At 33.3% G+C, this 26,465-nt stretch overlaps 3 protein-coding genes across 3 annotated transcripts; 1 reads left to right on the top strand and 2 right to left on the bottom strand.

Moving 5' to 3' along the window:
* The first annotated feature begins 3,616 nt into the window (after positions 1-3,616).
* Positions 3,617-11,481, top strand: LOC114186330 (glycine oxidase-like). The gene is made up of 9 exons (XM_028074395.1): positions 3,617-4,037; positions 4,626-4,775; positions 5,919-6,133; positions 6,334-6,404; positions 6,507-6,669; positions 9,628-9,799; positions 10,579-10,737; positions 10,848-10,936; positions 11,239-11,481. Exons 1-9 carry the CDS (start codon positions 3,752-3,754, stop codon positions 11,332-11,334), a joined length of 1,401 nt encoding a protein of 466 aa, XP_027930196.1. The 5' UTR covers positions 3,617-3,751; the 3' UTR covers positions 11,335-11,481.
* A 2,087-nt stretch (positions 11,482-13,568) lies between these two features.
* LOC114183340 (protein PXR1) lies at positions 13,569-17,059 on the bottom strand. Its single transcript, XM_028070335.1, has 7 exons — positions 16,870-17,059; positions 16,637-16,775; positions 16,328-16,498; positions 16,207-16,259; positions 15,301-15,536; positions 14,123-14,249; positions 13,569-14,040 (listed from the first exon to the last, which is right to left on the bottom strand). Exons 3-7 carry the CDS (start codon positions 16,476-16,478, stop codon positions 13,915-13,917), a joined length of 693 nt encoding a protein of 230 aa, XP_027926136.1. The 5' UTR covers positions 16,479-16,498; positions 16,637-16,775; positions 16,870-17,059; the 3' UTR covers positions 13,569-13,914.
* A 5,022-nt stretch (positions 17,060-22,081) lies between these two features.
* On the bottom strand, positions 22,082-23,157 carry LOC114184414. The gene is made up of 3 exons (XM_028071722.1): positions 22,870-23,157; positions 22,674-22,778; positions 22,082-22,564 (listed from the first exon to the last, which is right to left on the bottom strand). The coding sequence occupies exons 1-3, from the start codon at positions 23,155-23,157 to the stop codon at positions 22,082-22,084; spliced, it is 876 nt and encodes a 291-aa protein (XP_027927523.1).
* Between the last annotated feature and the right edge of the window lie 3,308 nt (positions 23,158-26,465).

Here is a 26,465-nt window from a genome sequence, read left to right as displayed (position 1 = left end):
CGAACTAGACTGACCCATCAGTTTTCTTTTCTTTTCTTTTCAACTTTTTTCATTTATTTTTAATTTTTTTAATTTTTAAAATTTATTTATATATATACATATAAATTAATATTAAAAACATATTTAATCAAATAAAATATTTTTTAAACTTTTAATTGATTAGTTAATGTTTTTAATTAGATAAATTAAAATAATTATTACATTTACATGTTAAATTACTCAATAATAACTAATAATTAAAACTTAATTTGTAGACTTTAATGATTTAAATTACAATACTATTATATATTTAAAATTTAAAAAATATAATATAAAAAATTAATCTTTTCAATTATTTTTATTTTATTTTTTTAAAAATGGGTCAGTGGGTCAGGATGGGCTGGTCCCTATTTTGGCCCATCAAATTGACGGGCTAAACGAAATGAGCCAGAACGGGCTGGTAGGTTGAAATCTTCAACCCAACCAGTTCCTTTTAATATGGACTGATAGAGTGGCTCGTTGGGTTCAGCCTCTATACCACCCCTATTCGTTTGTCAACAATTATAAAAAGTTAATTCACGTGTTCACTTCTCTTCTCCTCTCTTCTTCTTCTTACCTTCGAGCTTTAAAAGTATAATATGTCTTCACTTTTAATTTATTTTGATTTTTATATATTTTTTATTTAATGCTTTCTTTCAATTTTTTTAAATCAATTGAGTTTTTATTTTGATAAATGCGACAAGTTGAAATCTCTACATGTCAAATTTGAATGACCTTGTCAAAATTATAGAAATTTCAAAATAAAAATGATCTAAAGATTGACAAAGAAAAGACTTATGCTCTATTCGTTTGAGAAGATTTAATTATAGTTGTATATTAGCAAAGATGAAAATAAGGTTGATTTCTCACGTTCACATGCAATGATTTAAGAGGGAAGTCGACGATGGAATTGCGAGATTATCATCAAAATCCATGTCGTTTATAAAAGCAGATTTATGGTTATTTTATACACTTTTACCATATTCTCCCTGATATGTTTTATTAACTTTACGTGAAATCATTTGAGGTGCAATGTAATTTCAGCTTGCTCTTCTTAGAGGTGAGTTATATAATAAAATAAAAATAATTAGCAATAACAAATAATAATATTAATAATAATTATAATTAATATTAGTAGTAGTAAATAATAATAATAATAATAATATATTAATTTTTACCATAAGGGTAAAATAGTAATCTTATATTTTAATATATTAAAACTTTTTATTTTAATATATTAATAATAATAAAAAAAAATATAATTTTAATATATTAATAATAAAAAATATATAATAATTTTAACTTTAAGGGCAAAATTGTAATATTACATTTTAATACATTAAAACTTTATTTTTTATCTATCACATCATTCAAATCACTTTCACCTTCAAATTTCTTAAAGAAAACAACACACTTCACCCTTTAATCTACTAAATTCATCATCTCACTCTCCTTCAAATTCATCTTTTAAAATGAACAAAATCTTAAACTTCAATATGTAACACTTTCAAATTCGGAGGTTAACGTTAATTTATCACAAAGATACCTACGTAATTTTTATCAAAATGAGAATTCAAATTAAATAAAAAGTAAATATAAAAAACAAAACAAAACAAAAATATAAATATAAAAACTAAATTATCAATCTAACACAAAATATCACAACAAATATATCGCAGTAATATATATATATATATATATATATATATATATATATATATATATTAAATAGTCATTTGGTTAAGTTTTTTTACTTTGGTCCTACTTTTGAAATTATTTTCAATTTGCTCTTATCTTTGGTTAATTTCATTCAATTAGATCCTTTTCCTTCATCTATCTAGATATTTAACGGTACAGTGGTCAACGTGGTTCATTTATGTGACGTGGAACACTGTTCAATGAAATGTCCGTTATTTTACTATGTTGACCTTTTAATTTTAATTAGAGAGTTTTAGAGTTTATAATTTGTGGAATTGGATTTAGGAATTCTTTGTGGATTTAGGGATTTCTTGGAATTGGAGATTTCAGAGACTGTGTATGACCCACCATCAAAGATTGTTTTTCGTTTTGTGAAGATTTGTTTGCGGAGAGTTCTATCTATTCATGGAGGTAGGATTTGTATAATTTTGTGGCTTACGTGTTAACCGGGAAGGATCGGCTTATTGTATCACCTTCTGGTTTGCTCATGGCTACTATAGCACAAGGTCGATCATCTTAATACCACCATATGACATCAAACTATTTACTTTATCAAATAAAGATAATCTTCAAGCTGCAGAAGCTGATGATTTTAACTTTATCAAATAAAGATCATCTTCAAGTTGTAGAAGCTAATGATTTTAACTTTCAACCGTCAAAGCAGAAAAGATGAAAACATAACATTGAAACAGTCGGAAACACAATTCACACTTTAATAGTTCTGAACTTCTTAAAGCTACGATTTCCCTTAGATTCATCTAAATTCTCCAGTCTTGGTAATCTCTTTGATATAAATATGGCTTCCTCTCTTCTTCCCCCTTCCCCTAAAGCAGCCAGTAGATCATTTAGACATGTCAATTCATGACATAAACCATTCTCCACCAATTCATAGCATAATTTAAATGCTTCTGAGACCTTGTTAATTTTACAAAGATTCATAATAATTGCATTACACAAATTAATATCGACATTCTGATGATTTTTCAAACTAAAAAGCAACATTTTGCATGCTTCTGATACCTTTCCTCTCTCAAAAAGAAATTGAATCACTTCTTCTACTGTAACACGATATCCATTCTTATAAACCAAATCAATAATCTCAAATGCTCTTTCTTGCTGTCCACATCTAAAGGGTAGCTTTAAACTTAGTTGACAGGTTTATATTCTGTCTAACATTTTTCTCCAGCATCATCAAAATAACACCGGTGAACTCGTAAGCCCCAGCTGTAGTTCTACCTCCAGGTAAGCATCCAAGCAACAATGTGCTTAATGCCCACACTTTTCGTACTTCAAGTTCACTCACACACTCTCATGTTAATAGCTCATTCCCATATTGGCCATTCAAAATTAAACAAATCCTAAATTACAAAATTATACAAACTCTACCTCCGCGATCAACAACAACAACTAGAACCTTCGTAAACAAATTTTCACAAAAATCCCCAAAACTCAATTCCACGAAAATCACGAAAAGCAATCTTTGATGGTGGGTATAGCTTCTGAAATCCCCAATTCAAAAAAATTCCCAAATCCACGAAAAAATCCCTAAACCCAATTCCACAAATTATAAACCCTAAAACTTTCTAATTAAAATTAAAAGACCAACCTAGTAAAATAACGGATACGTCATTAAACAGTGCTTCACATCACATAAACCAATCATACTGACTACGTTAACAACTATTTAGACGAAGTTAAGAAAAATGATCTAATTGAATAAAATTAACGAAAAATATGATAAAATTGAAAATAATTTAAAAAATAAAATTAAAGTAAAAAAATTTGACCAAAACTAGAACCAAATTACTTTTTAAATATATATATATATATATATATATATATATATATATATATATATATATATATATATATATATATATTTATTCACGAGAAGTCGCTCTTCCCATGGCAATAAAAAAAGTAACCGAGATCCATCTCGGTGGCTCAAGCGAAATAAAAGGGTCAATGCGATCAACCAAATTTGCTCTTTCTGAAAGTTGAAAAACCTTTTGATCCAAGTAACATACTCAGCACAATGATGACTTCACTCTCTGCATTTCTTCCCAACCCAAACCCAAATCTGAACCTTCTCCACAGCCACAACTTCACCCTCTCTTCCGTTCCTTCTTGGAAAAACAAATCCACGCCCAGTAAGAGTCCATTCTCGGTTTCTTGTTCTTCTTCCTCTCACACATACGACGTCGTCATAGTCGGGGCTGGCGTCATTGGCTTAACCATCGCTCGCCACTTTCTCCTTTCTTCCGACCTTTCTGTCGCCATTGTCGATAAGGCTGTCCCTTGTTCCGGTGCCACTGGCGCAGGTATAACCGTCACCATGTAAAGCAATAACCCTTCTTTGGAAAATACACACATACACGGATTTACTTATTTATCTACCCTGTTTGGTTCGGAGCTGGCAAGATTTTTAATGAAAGTGATTTATACTTTGATGTTTTTTATTATAAATACAATTAATAGGTAAATTGGGTATACAATATTTTATCCAAAAAAGTTATTTAAAGCTGTTTTAATTCGAAATCAGTTTTGGATCTGGAATCAATTTATCATTTTGAGACTAAACATGTGAATATTTACCTCTCACTTAATTTGGTATTTCAATGTAATTTTGGACGGTCCATTGTGAAACCAAATAGAAGTTTATATTCCTGCATGAGTCCGAACATGCATTAAGTCATTTTTTTTCATATTCTTTTTTGGTGGGGGACTAGGTGAGGCTATCTGGGATTTCGTTGCGATTTTTGATAGTCTTTTTGTGAATCCAAATATGCATTAAATACGATATTTTTTGTTTTCTTTTGTATTGCAGAACTAGAAACAATGTGCTGAGTTTTAATTAACTGTTGGGTTTGTTCCCCCTTTGATTTGAAATTTGAGCTGGTTGTTTCTAGGGCAGGGACATCTATGGATGATAAACAAAACCCCTGGAAGTGCTACATGGGATCTTGCATGGAGGAGCCATCAACTCTGGACAACACTGGCACAGAGTCTGGAAGAGCAAGGCTTGGATCCTGCGGTGGAGTTGGGTTGGAAAAAATCTGGTCTGATACCTCTGTCTATAAATTTCTGTTTGACAATTTGGAAGAGATTCATGCCAATTTAGCTTGTCCGATTTGAAGTTTCTTATATAATTTTCATATTTCAATTATGAGGCATTGGTGCTGATGTCACATTGTAGGAGTTGGATGAGCAAAACAGAGTGTCTGCTTTTGTTATAAGGTTTAATTATATTTTTACTGGTTCTGGTCTCCCGAATTTTGAAAAAAAACGAAGCTTTTCTTAGTCCTTCAAAATGGAAAATTGGGTTTAGTCCCTAATTACTAAATTTGAGAGACTAAAATGTGTTTTTTAGGATTTAGGAATTAGGAGTTAGAGTTAGGGTTTAAAGTTTAGGCTCTAGGGTTTAAACATATTTTTAGCCCCTCAAATTTATTGTTTTGGGATAAAACCATATTTTTCAATTTTGAGGGACTAAACAAAATACTTCTTTTAAATTTGGCAAACCAAAATCAGAATAGTCCTAAATTTCAGGGATTTAAAACATAATTAAACATTGTTATAATTATGAATTTCAAATCTGTATGCAGTCTTTTAATCATGTTATGTAGACTTTTCCAACAAATGAAAAACACATCTATATTTAGGATTGTCAAAAGTATTTGATGACTTGTTTTTGTTTGATAGCATGCATGTATTGGGCACTACCCTTGTGAAATATGCTGGGAACTTGTTCAAGGTCATTTCATCTTCAATCCAGAAGATTGACTGACTATAAGGCTATAGGGAGGTCTTGTACCTGGTTGCATCTTTAGTTTTTATCCTTTGGAGCCATGGTACTACATATCATAACATTTTCCCGAAAGCACTTGTTTGATTTCAGAGAGCATCATTTGAAAGAGGAACATTATGTTGTTTGTAACAAGAGAGACAGCATTCTGTATTTCATGATAATTTGCTACATCATTCTGTTTTCTATATTTGAAATGTAGACTTGCTTGTGTATTTTTGTGTTATGGATTATGAGATTGTCCTGAAGCAGTTAAGGCTGTCAGAACCATACAGTCTTCTATAAGTGTTGTACGCAGTATTATGAAGGAGGCGAAGAATTGTTATTTATAGTCATGAAAGTTTTAGGCCTCCTTTCCCCAGGTCATAACTTTGATGTGACATCTTTTGATCTGCAGGAAGCCTATTAATTGGTAGAAGTGATGCGGAGTCAGACATGTTAAAAGGGAGGGTGAAGCAACTTTGTGAGACTGGGTTGAAAGCGGAGTACCTGAGTAGTAGCGATTTGTTTAAAGAGGAACCTGATCTGTTGGTGGACCAAGACAGTGCAGCTGCATTTCTACCAGTAGACTGCCAATTGGATGCTCATCGTACTGTTGAATATATTGAAAAGGTTCTGTATTCTTGCTTCTTTTTATCTTTGTATATCTTCTATTTGCATTGCAACTCAAATAGTTATCAATGTTTTCATTTTGCATATCTCTTGCAATTGCAACTTATTGTGTGGATTACTCTTTCAAGTAAACACTTGCCACAGGCTTCTATATGACTTCAGACTTACAATTGTAAATTTATTGTTATTGTGTAGAGTAGGCTAACAGGAATTTTGCATCTGAAGGAAGATATGCAGAGTTTTATAATGACCCGGTGAAATGTTTTATCAGGTTTAGTTTTTTCCCTTTCCTTTGCCCTGACCGTGCACTTAAAACATTGGTAGGGGAACAAATTTGGTTGACTAAATGTTTTTTGTTTTTTTTTGTTCTCAGGTCAGATGTCAATGGGGAGGTTAAAGCTGTTCAGACTTTTAAGAACACACTATACAGCAAGAAAGCAGTTATAGTTGCAGCTGGTTGTTGGACTGGTGGTTTGATACAGGACTTGTTTAAAAACTGGGGAATGGAACTACATGTTCCAGTAAGGCCCAGAAAGGTGTGTTTATATACAGCTTGAAGATGTTCTAATCTTTGCTAATATAGGAATTCATTCACTGTTTTTCCAAATACTGTCATTTACCATGATGCACTTCATTACATTTTACTTTGTAATTTCAATTCAAGTTGTGACAGTTTGGAATTTTTTAGGAAAATTTTCTTTCTTGTTCTCATAGTCTCTTATGAAAAAAGTTTCTAACATAAAAAGGAGATTTATAGAACCACTTAGTGTGTGCGCTGCAATATTGTAGTTCTTCTTCAAAGGAATCCAAACTTCCTCTCTGAAAAACACTATCCATTTCTTGGTTGGAACTTCGAAGGAATTTGATTTATAGTTTTGGATTTTTTTTCTATTTCCACGTTGTTTGGAACATGGAGCTTATTACTATAGTGTTCTATAGAAGGAATAAGAAGATAAGAAACCCAATTGACCTACAAGTCAGTTAGCTTAACTTGGGAGTTACAGGGATTAGTTAGGAATTAATGGGTATAAATAGCTATGCATATCTGCAGTAACAATTTTTGGAAACTCGTTGTGAGGAGAGTACTGAGACTCTCGAATTCTATGTAATCAATATAGAATAACAATGCTCTTTTTCTCTCTCTATCTCTGTGTATTCTTGTGTGAATTCCCTTAATTCTTGGTACCAGTTGTATCAAACATCAGCTAAAACCTTATTCTAGTTGGTGAGATCTACTACATGGATCACATCACAAGACAACATTTGCTTAGTTAGACACTAGATTCAAAAATATTAACATGAGATTAATCTTAACCAACTCCTGCAATGTCTTTATAGGCCTCCCTACGCTTGTCTTCACTCACCACCAGGCCAAAAAAACATATAATACTCTTCTCAATGGTTCCTCCTTTGGCCTTCTTTGTATGTGACCCAACAACCTACATCTACCCTCTTTTAATCTTCATAAAATTTAGAATAAATTCGGTTCAGTCCTTCTAAGTTTGGCATTTGTAATTAATTAGTAACATCCTGTATATTTTGAGCATGCTTGGTTGATTACAGTGCCAATTTTATGACTTCTTGATTCCTCACCTCTAGTAGGAGGAGGTGAGGAAGGAGAAAGGGAGACAGTAATGTGGAAAATGTTGCTCGAAGGTCCTTGATATGTGCATGTCTGGAAAATTAACTATATAGCCAAGGATATTCCATGCCGTTAGTGTATATAAGAGAATGGACATGAAGTGTGTCACTCTAAATTGATATGCCACTACATAAAGGCAAGGTCAATGCTCCTAACTGATCTTCCTATGCAAAAACTTCCACCTTTTGTGATGCTTTATGAAAATAATGTGTAAAAACATGTGGGATAAGTAATTCATTTTTTTTTCTTCGTATCAATGTCAAATAAGCTAAACTTGATATAAAAGTGATATGAACTGTCTACAATATTTACATGCTAGTAAACATAGTTAATATCTTAAAGTTGGTTTTCCTTATCAAATTATCAACCGTGCATTGCATCTTGGTCGCCACAATGCTGATAAACAACACTCTTTCACATGATGATGACATGACAGTTAAAATTACCATGGAAATATTTATCCCCTTGCATACATATGAAAATTTGTCATGCATGCAAGAATGCAGGACCTCAAGCGAGGCACCTAGACAATGTGATAAGTCAGTGAGCAGTAACGACAAGTGTGTGTGCAACTGCTTGATGATCATGCACATCCATAATGTTGGATTGGAACAATGCAAGAACACCTGTAGAGACTATCAGGATGCATTAAACAAGTACATTCAGTGTCACCACTTTGCTTAGGAAGTGAGTTGGATTTATTGTGAAACTTTTCTCAAGCATACGTATAAACATGCATAAATAAATAGAAAACGATATAATCTTGGTGTACGTCATTTTATGTCTATAATGGTAAAGCATGACTATTATAGATAGACAATTTATATCATGTTATGTCCTAAGTTTTGTGAGTCATATTTTATGATTTTTGCATGAAACTCCTTGAGAAACCTTGTGACCAAAGGCTCCACAAGGCTAACTTTATTTTCCATCTATTAACCAGTTACGTTACATAACAGATGCGACCTTACTGTGGGCTCTTATTTGGAAATTCCTCTCACACATATATACATCACCTCATTCCCATTTCTGCATTCTTGGACATGCAGACAAACACATCCAAACTATTCAGAATTCTGTTTGACCTATACATATCACGGGGGTGTTTGACAATTTCTAGAACTAGTCTATAATATGGCATCCGATCAAATACACAAATGTCTCCTAAAACAAACTAGTTTTAAATTGAGCAGTTGTTTGGTTTAAAACTAATTCTAATATTAAGTTGATTTTGAAATGGTGCATTGTCATATATTGTGATTATCTAAATTTGAAAATGATAGATACTAGAATTATAATAAATTTCAGAAACTCTCCATTATTGTAACTAACTTTTACTAAAAAAGGATTTTTGTGCTTCTCCAGTCTGTCTTTTATATGTTGTGTTCAGATTTTAGTCCAAGGGATAGTCCAACATTCTTTGAAATGAACTGTTGCATCATTCTTCTTGGTGACAAGACTGTTTGGCGTGTCTTGTATCTCTTCCATTTTTGGATAGTTTGCTTACTATTGGACTGGGCTTCTGTTGGGTCCTATTTTTGTGTGATTGTAATTTTTTCTTCAAAGCTAAGTGTGTTTTTAATATGAACTAGTCATGCAATATGTTTCTATTACTCTTTCTTTTTGTCTACTTGATGAATTTTCCTTCCATGATTTTCTTCTTCATACGGGATCATCCTGTTTAGTAAGGAACAATAAAGCTAGTTATTTATTGTTGACGACATGCTCATGCAAACATAACAAAGTCGTATCTTTAGTATATTCCTTTCAAATGCATCAAATTATTTCTGATGATCAGTTTATTTTATTGATTCCTACATTATTTTCCAATGTTTTTCTATTTGGTTTGAAGGGTCACCTACTTGTGCTTCAAAATTTCAATTTCCTTGCATTGAATCATGGCGTGATGGAGGCAGATTATCTCAACCACCCAACAATTTCTGGTTTAGAATCGTCAGATTGTGAAAAGGACTTATCTGTTTCAATGGTAGCAAGTTTTGATACAGCGGGGAATCTTCTTCTTGGTAAATTTTTTTGTGTACCGTGTAAATAATATTTGTGCAATGGAGAAGCTCATATTAATAATCTATACGTCGGATGACTGCTTATGTTGCTTTTAAGTTTTGACTACTATTTATTTTGAATAATCTTGTCTTTGAAATGATTTGCTATAAGATAGGAGCTCTTAAATTTTAGGTTTAGGCTTTATTTTAGCTCTACTTTATAAAAGTGGTTTGTAGGATATATATATATATATATATATATATATATATATATATATATATATATATATATATATATATATATAAATTTTAACCATATTACTAGTTGTTGTACACTAAACTACTAGTACTTAACGTTACAATTAAGGTAACCCCAAAGAGGTCACATATGTAGGTGGAGTAAGTGTGGCCATAATTAAGATAGCTGTACAACATGAACTCTAAACAATCTACTAAAACTGGATAATCCAATCCATGATGAGTTACTCTAAAAACAAAGCCCAATACTATGGCCATCAATTAGTTCAATACCATAATTACAACCGTTGACCATAATTAATATGTTGATGATTTAAGAGTAATTTATAATTATTGATTAATGTTAATCCACAAAATTAAATAATTAATCTAACAGCTCATGATCTCTTGGCTGAACAGTTGTTCTATTTCCTTCATTTATAGCTTTCAGTTTTCATGAAATAGATCCAGTTTTACTGTTGATTCAATTTCTTCAATGTTTTAGAATTTTAACATTTTTTTGCTTTTTATTGTACAAAACCAAAATCTTATTCACCATGAAGGGAGTAGTCGCGAATTTGTTGGTTTCAACACCGACTTGGACGAGTCTGTTGTCAGTTACATCTGGAGACGAGTTGGAGAATTCTTTCCCAAATTGAAAGCCATTTCCCTTTCAGATCTAAATGCAAGTAGAAAAGTCAGAATAGGACTACGACCTTACAGTGAGTCACAACATCTCTTTGCCATCTTATGCAGCTATTTATAATTATTTACATTTTCAAAACCTATGTACACAACATATGTTTGACTTGCATAATGTTTACCCTTTTAGTGCCTGATGGGAAGCCCGTGATTGGGCCTGTGCCTGGCTTGTCAAATGTATACCTTGCGGCTGGACATGAAGGTTCTGGGCTTTCATTGGTGAGTTCTCACTTCTCAGATACTTATTATTTTTCCACAGTTGCTATCTGCATTCCGAATATTTCTTCCTGCATTCCTTCGGAATGACCAATCTGGAAGCAGAATGTAAAACTGCATTTCAGATTGGTGAAGAGAAAGTGGTAAGGAAGTGATTTTTTGGGTGCTGAAAACAACTGTCATATTTTTCATTAAAGAATAGCATTATAGCATTGCTTATTTACATTATTAGTACGGTACTTTGCATGCTCTCTGAAATCTGAACGAACATTTAGATAGTTTTCTGATTATGGAGAAATTTCCAGGCTTTGGGGACTGCTGAAATGATTGTTGAGATGGTGTTGGGATATGAAGGAAAAGTTGATACCACACCTTTTGCTGTGCAACAAGCTCTTGGTTAAAATTTAGACAACTCTTTAGAATTGCAATAAATTAGCTCAAATTTTATATGAACAAGGTATTCAAACTCATGATTAAATAATTTACTCATGAGTTCTTATTGTAACAGCAAGAAAAGGTCAAATAAATCTTTAAACTACTTCCCAAAATGCTGCATGGACTAGAATTTCATTCCAAATTGAAACAAGATTGTTGTTAGCTCGGCTCATTGGTATTACTAAACACTAAAAATAAAATAATAAACTGTTTTAAGGGATATAAATATATTTGTGAATTTCAAGAATTTTTTTCTTGTAAAAAGTACAAGGACGCACATAATGGAGGACCCACTAGTACTGTTTATGTATTGATAAGATTTGTAATAATCAATTGTTTGTAACGACTGTTTTTTGTGGTATTTTTTTTTTAAAAAACTAATAACAAATTGCTTTTGAAAGATCTTGAAATTTTCTAACATTGGGTTGGTGATGCACACACTTCTAAACGGTCTTGTCCATTGGATGGAGGATATTTTGGGTTGACTTTAGGGAGTTGATTATAAAGTTAATTTGTTATTAGTAATAATTATAATTATAATTATATATTATTTTTATACTTCTTTTAGTAATAATTATAATTTTATGAAATGGATAGAGTAAAAAAATGGTGATATAAGGGAAGACACCATTGTAAGAGGTGAGTTTATATCTAATTCAAATTTCCAAAATAACTTGTAATATGAAAGTTACATTATTCATATACTGAAAACTGATCTTGTTTTTGGTAAATGTGAAATTTTCATTTATATGAAATTCACTGTGATTCATACAAAAAAGGAAGAGATTAATTTTTTATTATCAAATAGTAAACTTTACAAGTAAACATTTTTCATTGAGCTGTCATTTTTTAGCTTTGGACAAATAAGTTGATCTAGTTTGTCCAATTATGTGTGTGCACATAAAAAAACGAACCTTGTGAGTACACTGAAGTCTTATAAATAAACTAAGCCCAATCTTATCGCAAGTTCTGACAAAGGATTTCCTTGACAAATTTTAACATTGAAATGTTTTCTTCTGTAAGCATTCTTCTCACATGAATGAAAATAAACCAATGAATTTTTTTTTGACTGATTTGATAAAAAAAAATTTAGTTGATGATTTTGTAAGATTGCTATTTGTCATTTTGCTTAAAATACATTTAGAATGAGTGGTGATAAACAATTTATACTTGGTTAAAACATTACTTCCGTTACGATTCGAGAGCTCAACTGGAAAATAATTACAAATTATCTGACCCCGCCTATATTTAAAAATGTAGAAAATAGATTTTCATAAAATAGAAGTGAGGATGAAATGAAATTTTAATAATATTTGTAAAAGAAATAATAATTAAATCAGTGTCACATTTGAGTAAATAATTGAAATTAAACATTCAACAGATAACAAAATAAGATGTCATAATTCAAAAAGAATAACAAAAAAATATCAACCATCGCTTCACCACTCTCTCTTCCTTTCCACCCACACAATGGTGGATTCGAGGTCCAACTCGAGCTCAAGTTGCTCGATATGCTACTTTAGTGATACACACTGCCAAACGCAACAAGGTAATGCAACCCCCACAAATATGTGAAAAGGATCTTCCTCTAAATCTTAGCAACAATCACACAAAACTTGGAAGCTTCAAACTTCTTTAAGGAATAAGTACAATATACGGTATAGACAGCTTTGGACAATAACAACAATGTAGTATATAAAGGAAAGCACACAACTAAAGAAACCATGATCTCTACAATCGCTGACAATATTGTTTGATAATTGGTCCCAAAGGAAGACCACTAGCTTGGTCAACCAACATAAGCCTAACAGATAGATTCTTCACAATAGCCCACATCCATTGTCACATTAGAAAAACGGAACAAATAAGCATAACAACGATTGCAATGCAATGAAACCCCATGAATTAAAGCTAACAATCCTAACGGTTTCTATCAGAATATCCAAAGCATTCATTGATTGCATCAGAGAGTTCAAACTACTTCCAACCTCTCCCTTTCCCCTTCCAGTTTATCTTTGCTGTTTAATATAAAAAAAAAAAATCAATACTACTTTTCTCAAAAATAGATCCCTCGTTTCAATAAACGCAAATGTTAACCATGGTTGATATTCACTCTTCTTTGATTACTATTATATTAGTCAACCACGGGTTCAGATTTTGCAACATGATGGTGGCTTAATAAAAATTTGGCAGCAGACTCTAAATTCACTTTTGTGGTGGTATTGATCCATGGTAAAAACAATAACATGAATTTAGATACATAATCTAAAAAGCAACAGAAGTTTGAGTTGATATCTTGCTTATATTCTAACAAAATTTAGCTAACCAATTAGCTTAGTAATTGGATTTCCAGGATTACAGTGTAAAATAACCTCAACACATGTAAAAATGTGTCATCAGAAATAAAAAACATGAATTGCCCCTGGATGAAGATAAACCAACCTCCAAGAAAAAAACAGAGAAACCATGTTGATTTCTTTTCTCTGTTCAAGTAATTTGTACTACTACTCTGCATGGCAGACAAGATGGAAGAACATGACAGTGATTTAAGAATCCAACGTAGTGACAGGAGGAAGAAGGTGATTTCCTGGCCTTGATGTCCATCCTTTACGACTCCTGTACTCTTCTATAGCCTGGAGTCTAAGTCTCTCTTGGGAAGCATTCTTGAATGCCTTCATTACACAAACAAAATATTTTAGGAAAATAATACTATGGCCTCATCCATTTTGGAAAGCTTAAAATTCAGCTACTTACCCTTGGAGGAACAGATAACTTTGGTGGGGCTTGCACAATATCTCCAAATTCTATTTTTTCATGTCCAGGAAAGTCCATTTCTTCTTCATGAGAACTTTTGCGCTTCTTCTTCTTTGCTTCCAAGTACCTGAAGGATTTATCATGATTGAGATAACGATGAGCTAAAGCAATGTCCTGTGTTACTCTTTTTGTGTAAAGAAATTTCACAAGTTCAACTTCAAATGCCATATTAGCTACCTCAAATATAAGAAAAAGTATTTAGTTGTGAATTTTTCACACAAATAGTTCACTGTCCCAAGTTTTTTCCGATACAGCACATTGTAAGTTTTACTTATGCAAATGACACACTTTTACTGAGCTAGTTCAGAATTCGGTCACCAGAAAACCAAATTCCGAACACGTTTTTGGTGCACCTAATCAAAAAATACGTTCAGAATTCAGTTTCTGGTAATTGAACTCTGAACTAGCTCAGTAAAAGTGTGTTATTTATGTAAATAAAACCTACATTGTGCTGTTTGAGGTAAAAAAAAAGAGACTGTGTTCTATTTGTGTGAAAAAAACATTTATTTGTTTATGCATATTGGTAAATTCTCACATAGAATGAGGATAATAAGCATTGGCATAAACAAATCTACTTCTGTTGACTTTGAATATACCTTTACATAGAATAAAACATAGACTTGTGATAAAAATGGAGGTTAAAAGAAAAAAAGAAACACATGTAACAAACTTACATTTTGTGGTTTATAAAGTAATGGTTTCAATAATTAAAAGAAAAAAAGAAACACATGTAACAAACTTACATTTTGTGGTTTATAAAGTAATGGTTTCAATAATGTCCAATATAATCTTACCATTAATGTCTCATAACTAAAAGTCATTTGTTTTCTCTATTCCGTTTTATTTTAAATTTAGAATTTAGAATGACAATGAGCATTAAGACATGAATACGGATACAGCCACAAATACATCAACGAGTGTTCCAATATTACCAACATTTCATACTCTTTTTGAATGCACCATTTGCATTTTGAAGCAAATAGCAATGTTATAAAAAACTGATAAGAAAAAGATAATTAAATCTGTAAAAAGACTTTCTGATAGAAAGCACCAAAGTGAATTTCTCTAAACTAAACTCACAAAAAAAAAGACAAATATGAAGGCTTAATCTCACTTACTTTTTCTTACGCTCCTTTCTTTTTAACTGGGAGCTTGTTTTATCCACTTCCATTTCAAACCTCAAATCTTTAACCTCCTTCCTCTTTCTTTTTTTCTTTTTCTTGTCAACTGCACCACTTTCCACAAGTTGTTCTTCACTCCTATCCATCTGTTGAAGCTCCTTCAATTGTCCATTAGTATTCCCCTCTTTCACATCTTTGGTTCGAACATCACCTTTGTCCTTTGAAATAGTCTTCTGCAAAACAAAGTCACCCAATACATAAACAACACAGAACATTATAAATAAAAATCTATTCAGAATAAATTCTTTAATGATGACAAACTGTGACAAATACTCTCACAATTGCAGTTTTATTATCTAAGCTGAAATTGTATTTTATCAAATACCTCAAAAGAACCAACATGCCTTCAGTTGCATCTAGTCCAGGACTACACTCTAGAGTATAAACAAGTTCAAAACAAGTGATAAACAATTGAAAAACGATTTTAAAAAGGTCTTTGACAAGGATTTTGAAATTTCCATGACCGCAATGAGACAAATTCAAGAGTCACTGAATTTTTAAAACCGCAATTTCCCACATCAACAATTGCAATGAAATCACAACCAGCACCGCAATTTAAAACCTTTAATGAAAGTGTAAAGCAAATACTGAACATGTAATGTGCACATTCACCCAATTCAAGAGTCACTGAATCATAAACCATTACAGTGAGGGAGACAACAAACATATCATGTGCCCACATTCAATTACATTAAGCAAACAAGCAACTTCAGATAATAAAAAATATCACATTCTTACAGCAACCCAAGTCTCCTTTTGCCATTTATAAAAGTCTAAGACAAGCAAATATACAATTAAATAACGAGCAAGAAACTGAAAAAACAAAAGGTGATTAAAGGTTACATTTTGGACATGCCCCTCATCGTTATTCTGGTTCTTCGACGACCCATTAGCCCCTGAAAATATGGGAGACGAATGAGATACAGAAAAGAAGAGATTGAAGGCGAGGGAGAAAGAGAAGGACCATTTGGGCGTTGAGAGAAAGACATGATTTGCCGGAGTTTGGAAGGTAAAGCATCGAGCTGAGAAGGTTTGGGTGGCGGAGGGAGGCCGTTGTAGCCACCATGAGCAATCCTGTAGTTCTTCTCTCTCCTTCTCTTTCCTTTCGCTCCCATCTCTCCTATGCTCTAAAACCCTAAATAAACATTATGAATGTGAGATACATAGAAGCTTATAATGTGACCAACAAACAAACAAACATACGCAACTCCAAATTATGTTATCTAATCCAAGTGATAGAACATCGAAATGTCTGCAAAAGTTAGCAACATACCCAGAGCAGCAGATAGAATAATCTTATATTTTGAACAAAACAGATGAGGCCGAAGCTGGAACAAACAGAGAGAGTCGCTGCCGTGGTGGACCAAAGCCGTCGTGGGTTTCCGCCGCCGTATGGGTTAGCTTTATCGATGCTGCGAAGTCACGGAATGACGTCAAATCCCAACCAAGAACACAACGAGAACGATTAGGGCAAAAAGGGGGAAAATTCCCAAACTGTGAGCGAACCTGGGTCGTCGTCGTCAGTGGCTCGCCGCCGGCGCCATGGGTTTCGTCTTCGTGGGTGACCACCGGTGGTCGCCACTCGGTTCTTCCCCCTGGATTCACTTGCTTCTTCTCTGGAGCTCTGTAGAATGGGTTGCGTGCTATGTGTGAGAGAAAGAAGGAACTAGTTCCATTTCAGAATCTATACGGGCCAAACCGTTTTAAAACTATTAAATGGGTTAGGGCCAGCCATGCACAATCCGTCCTGTGACCCAATGGTTGACGGTTCAATGTCTTAATCCAACTCATTGACGGGTCGTGTGAAAGTTTTCGATAATTTATATGTATTTTTTAAATGGAAAATGATACTTTGATTTCATATCATGACCCCTTATTTGACTCCATGAGGTGATATGTACAGGTGAATTTTATTTTTCAAATTAATATTAATTTTATAAAAAACATTTTACATTCAGACGTGGCTTTTAGTGGAGGAGTTGAACAGTTTCTCTTTTTTCCCGTGCACTCACTCGAAGAGAAACTTCTCACTCCATTCTCTCCGCATAGTCGTCGTTTGTCTTCTCACCGACAAGGAGTGGTTCTAGATGGCGAAGGGTTTTTTAGTCGAAAATTTGAACATTTTTTCCTTTCTTCCCCGCACTCAGTGGTAGTTTCTCTTCTCACCCCCTTCTGTCGTCGCAGTCGTAATTTCTCTTGTCACCAGCAACAACAACGGTTTTTGGAATGGTTCGTCTGGCGAAGGAAGATAGCAGAAGACGTTGAACGCAGAAGATAGCACAGTGTGGCGGAATCTCTGCGGCGGCTAAACCTTGAAAGGCTTAGGGTTTGCGGACGACAGGGTTTGTTGACGATGGGGTTTGTTCACGACGGGGTTTTATTGACAACGGGCGTTTGCTGTGAAAGGGAGTTGTGACGAAGTGTCTCCTCCATTGTTCAACCATTGTTTTCAAAGGTTGCAGTTCTACGAAGGACGGGGTTTGTAAGAGATTGGAGGTATGACAATTTTTTTTCTATTTGTTGTCTTAAGGTTTGTTTTAGTGTTTAACAAACCCAAAATTTTGATTCTTTGCATTTGAAGTAGATGATTGTTCATTGTTGGGTTTACTTTGGATGTGAAATTAGTCGAAGTTGAAGTAGAAGTAGCTTTCTAATCAACCAAGTACTAGTTTTCTGAATAAGTTGATTAAATCTGTCTTATTTTTTGTGTGATGACCTGTGTGCAAATAAGTGATGACCTGTGCTGCATTTTTTGCAATAATATGGTTTGACTAATTTTTTGAACTCATACTATAGCAGTCAATACGTGTTTTTGTGGTGATTCACTTTGGTTAATACGTGTTGATTTGTAATAATTTCTTTCATGTGGTTTCATACCCAAGTGGGTTAAACATGTCTGATTTGTTGGTGATGACTTGTGTGCACCCAAGTGATGCCCTATGCTGCATTTTTTGCAATCATGTGGTATCAATCAATTTTTTGAACTTCCATATTATACTAGTCAATAATTGATCATGGGGTGATTCACTTTGGATAATCTGAGTTCATTTGTAATTATCTCTTTGATGTGGTTTCATAGCCAAGTTGATTACACTTGTATGTATGGGTGATGACTTGTTTGCTCACAAGTGATGATCTATGTTGAATTTTTTGGAAGCATGTGATATGACTCAATACTTGTTTATGGGATGATTAGCTTTGGGTAAACTGTGTTGATTTGTAATAATGTCTATCATGTGGTTTCATACTCAGGTTGATTAAACTTGTCTAACTTTTTGGTGAAGACTTGTGTCCACACAAGTGATGACCTCTGTTGCATTTTTGCAAGCATGTTATCAATAAATTTTTTTTATCTTTCTTGTTATACTAGTCAATACTTGTTTATAAGGTGATTTACTTTGGTGCATCTGATCAAGTTTCAGTTATGTGTGCTCATTTGTAGATATGTGTTTGATGAATTTCAATGAACTTGGTATGTTATTTAGGAATTTTAAGTAAGATGTCTAGTAAACGTCAATGCAAATGTAGTCCGGAAGCAGGCAATAAAAGGAAGAAGACGAAAGTGGTGAAAAATGCTGATTAGGTATATTTGGAATCATTAAGTGATTTAATTTTTTTATTATTTATAATAAATAATTTTTCATGGTGCTATAGGTGCGAATTGTATAGGTGCGAAAGCAAGTACATTGTTGAAGTAAACAATGTACTAAAAGACACCCACCGTAAGTGGATTCAGGCAACACCATTTAGATGGTGTTTGGAGGTGGACAACGCATTGGAAATAAATTGTCCTTTGTTGAGGGAAGTTTTGTGTAGATGGGTTCCACAAGGGGAATACATTCGTGTAGGTCAGCATTTGGTGGGGTTATCGATTTATGATGTTTGTATATGCCTAAGTCTTAGTATGGTTGGTAAATGTGTTGAATTTGATGTTGATGTAAGTAGGGTAGTAGGTTCACTGTCTATTTGAGAAGAAACCAATCACCTTGCGAGACATAATTAACAAGATTAAGAACTTAGTGGTTAGTGATGATGATGTAGACAATGCTTGTAGGTTGTACTTGTTACTTTGTTTTACTGTCTTTTATTTTCCTAGGACCTCTAGGACAGTAAGCAATATGCCTTTCAAAGTCTTAGACAACCTGGACAACTTAAGCGACTATAACTGGGCAGAGTCAGTTCATAGTTTTTTTATCTCTGCTCTCAATTGTGGATGTAAGGTTGTACGAGAAAAGATAAATACTCGTAGCCTTAACTTAGCCGGATCTGTTGTAATTGTTCAGGTAATTTTTGTTTCATAAGCTTTATTTTCCTTATGCATTATTATAATTTTTTGATTTGTTTAACATTGTTATAGGTTTGGGCTGCTCGTCGTCTTGGCTTAGAAGATGTAGAGGGTGAGGTTCAATTCCCAAGATTTCTGCGGTGGCCCTCGGTGAAGATTAGGACACCTAATATTGAGTCTGCTTTTGAAAAGAATAAGGTTTTATTTGAGTTGTCTTCTTTGTATATGTTTAGTTAAATTTGGTTTTATTACGAAATGTGTTTGAAAACAATTTTTTTTTATTTGTAGATTGTGTTTGGTTGGGCCCTAAGTGCAGAGGAGAAGAACAACCCAATAGTTCAAAATGTCGTTCATATTGAGGACCAATACATTGTTAACAACCCAATAGTTCAACCCAATAGTTCAAAGTGTGCCAAGGGAAGCCTACACAATAAAGTTCTATCAGATTGTGAGTTTGGTAGTGACATTGGTGTTGACTCTGTATTTTTGTTGAAAGAAGTAATTAAACTATGAAATTATGTCTCTTTATTGTTTTTCCTCTTCATGTACAATTACTCATAAAGCTTTATGAATTTTGATTGAATAGGTTGCTATATTCAGACCTTTTGGGTACCTCAACATCACACTTAGGAACATTGTCAAGGCAAATAACTAATCTTGAAACAAATATATGTTTTCTTTATTTCATACAATTTCTTCAAGTCACACAATATAATAATTTATGACATTAATAGGTTTTCAAGTATGACATAACTCATTCAACTGAAGAAGAAATTAAAACTTTTATGCTTGTGGTGCGACTTAACTATGTTGTCAAACAAAACGTGGAAGCCAATGCCCAGACTAGTATAAATTCCAATCCGAACGCAAATGACAACACAAATATGGGACCCAATTTACAACCCAACGTGCAGCCTACTAACACTGCTAATGTGGAGGATATACTGCAGAGGATGGTTCCTCCATCCACTAATATTCCATGTTTTGAGGTTGGGGAGAGCTCCAAAGTTCAATCTTCTATTATGGATAATATATCACTTACGTAACTCATGACAGATTAATGTCTTCAATTATTAGGCTATTTATTTTTAACTTTTGTGTTTCTGTTGTTAATTTTAATTTTCATGACACTACATGTTTGGAAGGATCTACTACATGTATGATATTAAACTTATTTTATCACTTTGATATCCATGTAATTCACTATCAGTTCAACAACAAAAGTTGATGATCTTAGTCCACACCTCCTATTTGATATCCATGTAATTCACTGTCAGTTAAACTAATTATATGATTATTTATGTACGATTAACTGTTAATCACCGATAAAGATTTTGCACACCTTCAAATTTTTTAATCTATGAAAAAAGTTTTAGTATGAACCTCACTTACAGTCAATCACATAAATAGAGTAAAATATAATGTAGGATACTGCCCATGATGAAGCTGTGGGAAAATTGTGGTACAAGTGGAACATTACATACATGTCAACACTCACAATAATAAATGTTTATCAATCAAGTATTAAGTGCTGACCTACAATAAACATTTTGCACACCTTCCAAATTTGTGGTCTCTGCTAACATATATTCAACGAATAAAAACCTTACCAAAGTAGGTGTGTGATAATTGATAAAAGAGGAAAAACATCATAACTCTGATAATTTTAAATAGTGACCATTTCACTATTAAGTGTTGATCTACGCTTCACATTTTGTACACACACATAATCTAAGGTATTTGGGTAAGGGTGTCAATAACTAGTCCATACTTAATGAAATATAACACCTTAATTGTGTATATGAAACATATTGAACAACAACAAACTACGTGTGGGATAATTCATCCACAACTCCAACATGATATTCTTCTTATCTGTATTCAAATTATAGATGACTCAAGAACTATTAAGTAGTGAACTGGTCCAAAAAATTTACACATGTACAAAAAATCTGGTATGAAATTAGAGTAAACTTTTTTGAAGAACATCAATTTTGGTATGGGCTATTTAGTTCGCAAGTTGTACATCACATATTATATATTAATCATGTGTGTTATAATTGGTAAAACATTGAAGACATGATAACTCTCAGATTTTTAAATGTAGATCAATCATATATTAAGTGTTGACCTGTGAACAACATCTTGCACATAATTACTTATTTGTGATCTGTGTGGTAACCAATATTACTAAATTTCTGACCACATACATATTAATTGTTCACCTACTATAAACTTTATTTGCACTCAATGAAAATTAGGATGAACAACATTTAGCTATAACTTCACATAAACCACTCAGAATTTCATAAATCAATCACTAAGCCAAACAAAAAAATTGTCATAAATCACTTCCACAAAGTCTAAACATAAAAAATACCAAAGTTAGCAATATAAATCCTAACTACAATAAACATAAAATTTCTAAATCAACTACTTATGGCACTTCCTCCTAGTAAATGTTGCAAAAGGAGTTCTTATTGACATACTCTTGACACGCATCCGAGGACCATCCCTTCGTCGCACATACATGTTGCTCTGTTCGGATTCTTGTGCTTCCTGATTTAGAAAATGAACTTTTTCCACATGACCCCTCTCACCAGAATCGCCAAATTCAATAAAGCCCTTGAGGTGGTTGGAATTAGGTGTTTGCGAATCACCAACACTTGGTTCACCCAACTCATAAAACTTCAGTTTGCCCTCGTGATGTTGGCGTTGGTTCTTCCTTTCAATCATCATTGCATTCAAGTCTACAAGTTCTTTTTGCAATTCCCCTAGCACACTTTCTTGATGTTCAACAGCTTTAATTAAGTCAACTATTTTAGTACCCTTATTTCGACGTCCATATACCTCCAAACCTTCTTTAACGAAGGAATTGGTCAACTCTTCTACAAAGGCAGCAACATCTGCAACAACCTGAAACAATTCACAACAACCTTCAATAATTATAGATGACACATTTAAAAAAAATTGTACAACAAAATACCCAACTTACAGTGTTATTTGTCAAACTCCTTTTAATTACATTGTCCCCTGCTTTCATTTCCATCCAATGCAAGATTCTGGGAAACTTGGTCGTGCGCTGACAATCCTTTAAATTCGAAATCAAAAAATGGTCAAAAGACCATAACTGCCACAATTGTAATGAAAATCAGTCAAAACTCATAACCAAATATTTTAAAGTGATCAAAAGAGTTTGAAATTAATTTAACATACACTACCTGTAACAAATAAACACATCTAGCTACATGGAAGTGTTTGGTACTTTGTTTCTCCTTCAAGAACAATTTAGCTTCACAAATACTGCCAACCAAATACTCATACACCACTCGACCCCAATTAAATTTCCCAATACTACCAAGGTCATCAACAATGTTGAACAAAATAGAAAAAACTGTTCCACTACGATTGGGCAATAAAAACTCAGAAATTGCTAACAAAATGTAAAGCTTACCAAAATCCTCTAAACAAAGCACTTTAATATGTTTTAAAATGTAATCATATACCATTTCGATATGAACAAGTTTGGCAGCTCCAAATAAATTCTTTGAATCACTATTTAACCCTTCCTGGTTTAAATCAACGTTCTCACCAACCACTCTCAAACCTAGACCAAGACATACATCTAAATAGGTAAATCCAACAACTATACTCATGTGAAACCCCCAACCTTTCCACCCACCTACTAATTAACGGACTCAAAAGATTCCTAGATATTTTCACAAACTCTTTCAACTCAACCATCCATCCAAATGGTCTTCCTCGAATAAATGACTTTTGTTCCTCTATTAACTTCTTATTCAAACTAGCAATCAATTTTGTCCGGCATGAATGCCTAAAACAAATCTGGAACAATAAAAATAATTTAGTTATGTCATTTTTATCATAACAAATTTCAAAATAAATTGAATTCCAAAATATATCATATCTTGCGGTCAACACTGAAATCACCTCCCTCACTAACTGCAGCCATATTCATCACCTGAATACATAACCCCAAGTAAGCACAATGTTAGCACTTAGACTTACTTCAACGTAATTCGTCTCACTTTGAACAACTACCACTCGTGCACAAAAGACTTATCACATATGCAAAAAATGCAGCAGAGGTCAGCACTTGAGTGCACACAAGTCATCACCAACAAATCAGACATGTTTAATCCACTTGGGTATGAAACCACATGAAAGAAATAATTACAAAGCAACACATATTACCCATACTTAATCACTCCATAATCAACTATTGACTGGTATGACATGAAAGATCAAAAAATTGAGTCATACCACATGCTTCCAAAAAATTCAACACAGGTCATCACTTGTGAGCGAATAGGTCATCATCAATAAATCATACAAGTGTAATCAACTTGGCTATGAAACCACATGAAAGAAATAACTACAAATTATTACCCATACTTAATCACCCCATAATTAACTATTGACTAGTATGACATGAAAGATAAAAAAATTGAGTCATACCACATGCTTCCAAAAAATTCAACACAGATCATCACTTTCTGAGCAAACAGGTCATCACCCATACATCATACAACTGTAATCAACTTGGCTATGAAACCACATCAAAGAGATAATTACAAATGAACTCAGATTATCCAAAGTGAATCACCCAATAATCAATTATTGACTAATATAATATGGAAGTTCAAAAAATTGAGTGATACTACATGATTGCAAAAAATGCAGCACAAGTCATCACTTGGGTGCACACAAGTCATCACCAACAAATCAGACATGTTTAACCCACTTGGGTATGAAACCACATGAAAGAAATTATTACAAATCAACACATATTACCCAAAGTGAATCACCTCATAATCAACTATTGACTGTTATAGTATGAGTTCAAAAAATTGAGTCAAACCACATTATTGCAAAACATGCAGCACAAGTCATCACTTGTAAGAAAACAGGTCATCACAAAAAAATAAGACAGTTTTGATCAACCTAGTCAGAAAACTAGTATTCATGCACCTATCAAAGCACCAAAATCACAGAAACGACAAAATAACCCAAACTTACCAACCACCGCCTGAATCGAACAACAGAAAACACCAAAAACCCTAACTTCACAAGGTTTGTCTTTTCCCTTTTTCTTCTTCGATTACAATGTTGTGGTTATTCACATGTACAAGATAGATGTTAAATTTGCCTTTAAAGAATGACTCAGTCGACCATGCCACCAAAAAAAAAAAATCTTAGTTCCTTAACCAAAAAACTCACAACGACGATTTCAAAAAAAAAAACCACAAAACTGTTGGCGTATTAGAGAAACGCAAAAAAAAAAACAGACCTACGAACCATGATGCTGAATCGAACAATGGAAAGCAACAAAAACCCTAACTCTACGAGGTTCGTCTTCTCCCTTCTTCTTCTTCGATTTCACTACAACACATGTCTTCTCCCTTTTTCTCCTTTCTTCCTTTTCCCTTTCTTTCTTTCTTTTCCCTTTCTTCGTTTTTGCTTGCTCTGCACAAAGAAAACCTACTTTCTCACCCTTTCAATTTTCACGCCCACACCCACTCTCCAAAACGTCTTTCTACAAAAGAAGTTTTAATAAAAAATATAAAAGCCACGTCTGAATGTAAAATGGTTTTACAAAATTAATTTTAATTTAAAAATAAAATCCATCTGTGCATGCCACCTCATGGAGTCAAATAAGGGGTCAGAATATGGAGTCAGTTTATCATTTTCCTTTTTAAATATATGTGATTTTATATTAATAAGTAATAATATTGTAATATTATTAAGTTAATATATAAATTAAAATTATGTTTATTAAAAAAAGTAAAATATATTAAAACAGAATAACTATTAATAAATAAAAAATAAAAAATAAGAAAAGAAATAAAAATAACTGATTTTATAAAAATGTTGTAAAAATAATAGTTAATTTTTAAACATTTAATAAATTATTTAATTTAAAGAGTAAAATTAATATTTTGAAATGTGACTAAAAAAAGAGAAATCCCTATGTATTATCGCAGATATTATTATTAGGAAAATGATATTCTAACTCCCAATTTTTGACTCTTTCTCTTACTTCTTGTCATGGCAGCTGATATGTATTTAATTTTTTAATTTGTGTTTTGTTATATAAAGACACTTTGGCAACATGTGAAAAGTGAAGGGAGAAAGGGTTCTTCTATCCCGTAGACCACACCCAAATAAACAATTAGGGTTTCTCTCTTCTGTAGAACACGAACAAAGGTGGAGAAGACGAAATTTGATTATGCCCATTTCCAACTATCACTTAGTTGAAGCGCTTCCATTTTCGATATTAAGGTATGCTAGGTAAGAGTTGTGTTTGTTAGCGATTTTGAAGTACGAGATTGCTTTCGAAATGCAACAAGTTTCTCAATGGCGATGATCGCGATCGACGGTGGTGCTGGCGGCAACGGCGACAACCAAACCTACAAATTGTACTGTCACTTGAAAACCCTAACCGTCCATGAAAACGTTGTGTCGTGTGTGAAGTTTTCGAACAACAGGACGTTATTAGCCTCGACAAAACCCTAATCATTTGGTCATCTGCCACGCTCTCCCTCCTCCACCGCCTCGTCGGCCACTCCGAGGGCATCTCCGACCTGGCCTGGTCCTCAGACTCTCATTATATTTGTTCTGCCTCTAAAGACTAAACCATCTGCATCTGGGACGCCACCAGGGGCGATTGCATGAAGATTCTCCGCGACCACTCTGTCGCAGTCTTCTGTTTGAATTTCAATCCCTAATCAAGCTACATTGTGTCCGGGTCATTGGACGAGAGCATTAGGGTTTGGGATGTGAAGACCGACAAATG

The sequence above is a fragment of the Vigna unguiculata genome, chromosome 5 (genome assembly GCF_004118075.2).
Source record: "Vigna unguiculata cultivar IT97K-499-35 chromosome 5, ASM411807v1, whole genome shotgun sequence".
Lineage (NCBI taxonomy): Eukaryota > Viridiplantae > Streptophyta > Magnoliopsida > Fabales > Fabaceae > Vigna > Vigna unguiculata.
Note: the sequence above shows the minus strand (reverse complement) of the source record. Positions and strands in the feature narration are given on the sequence as shown.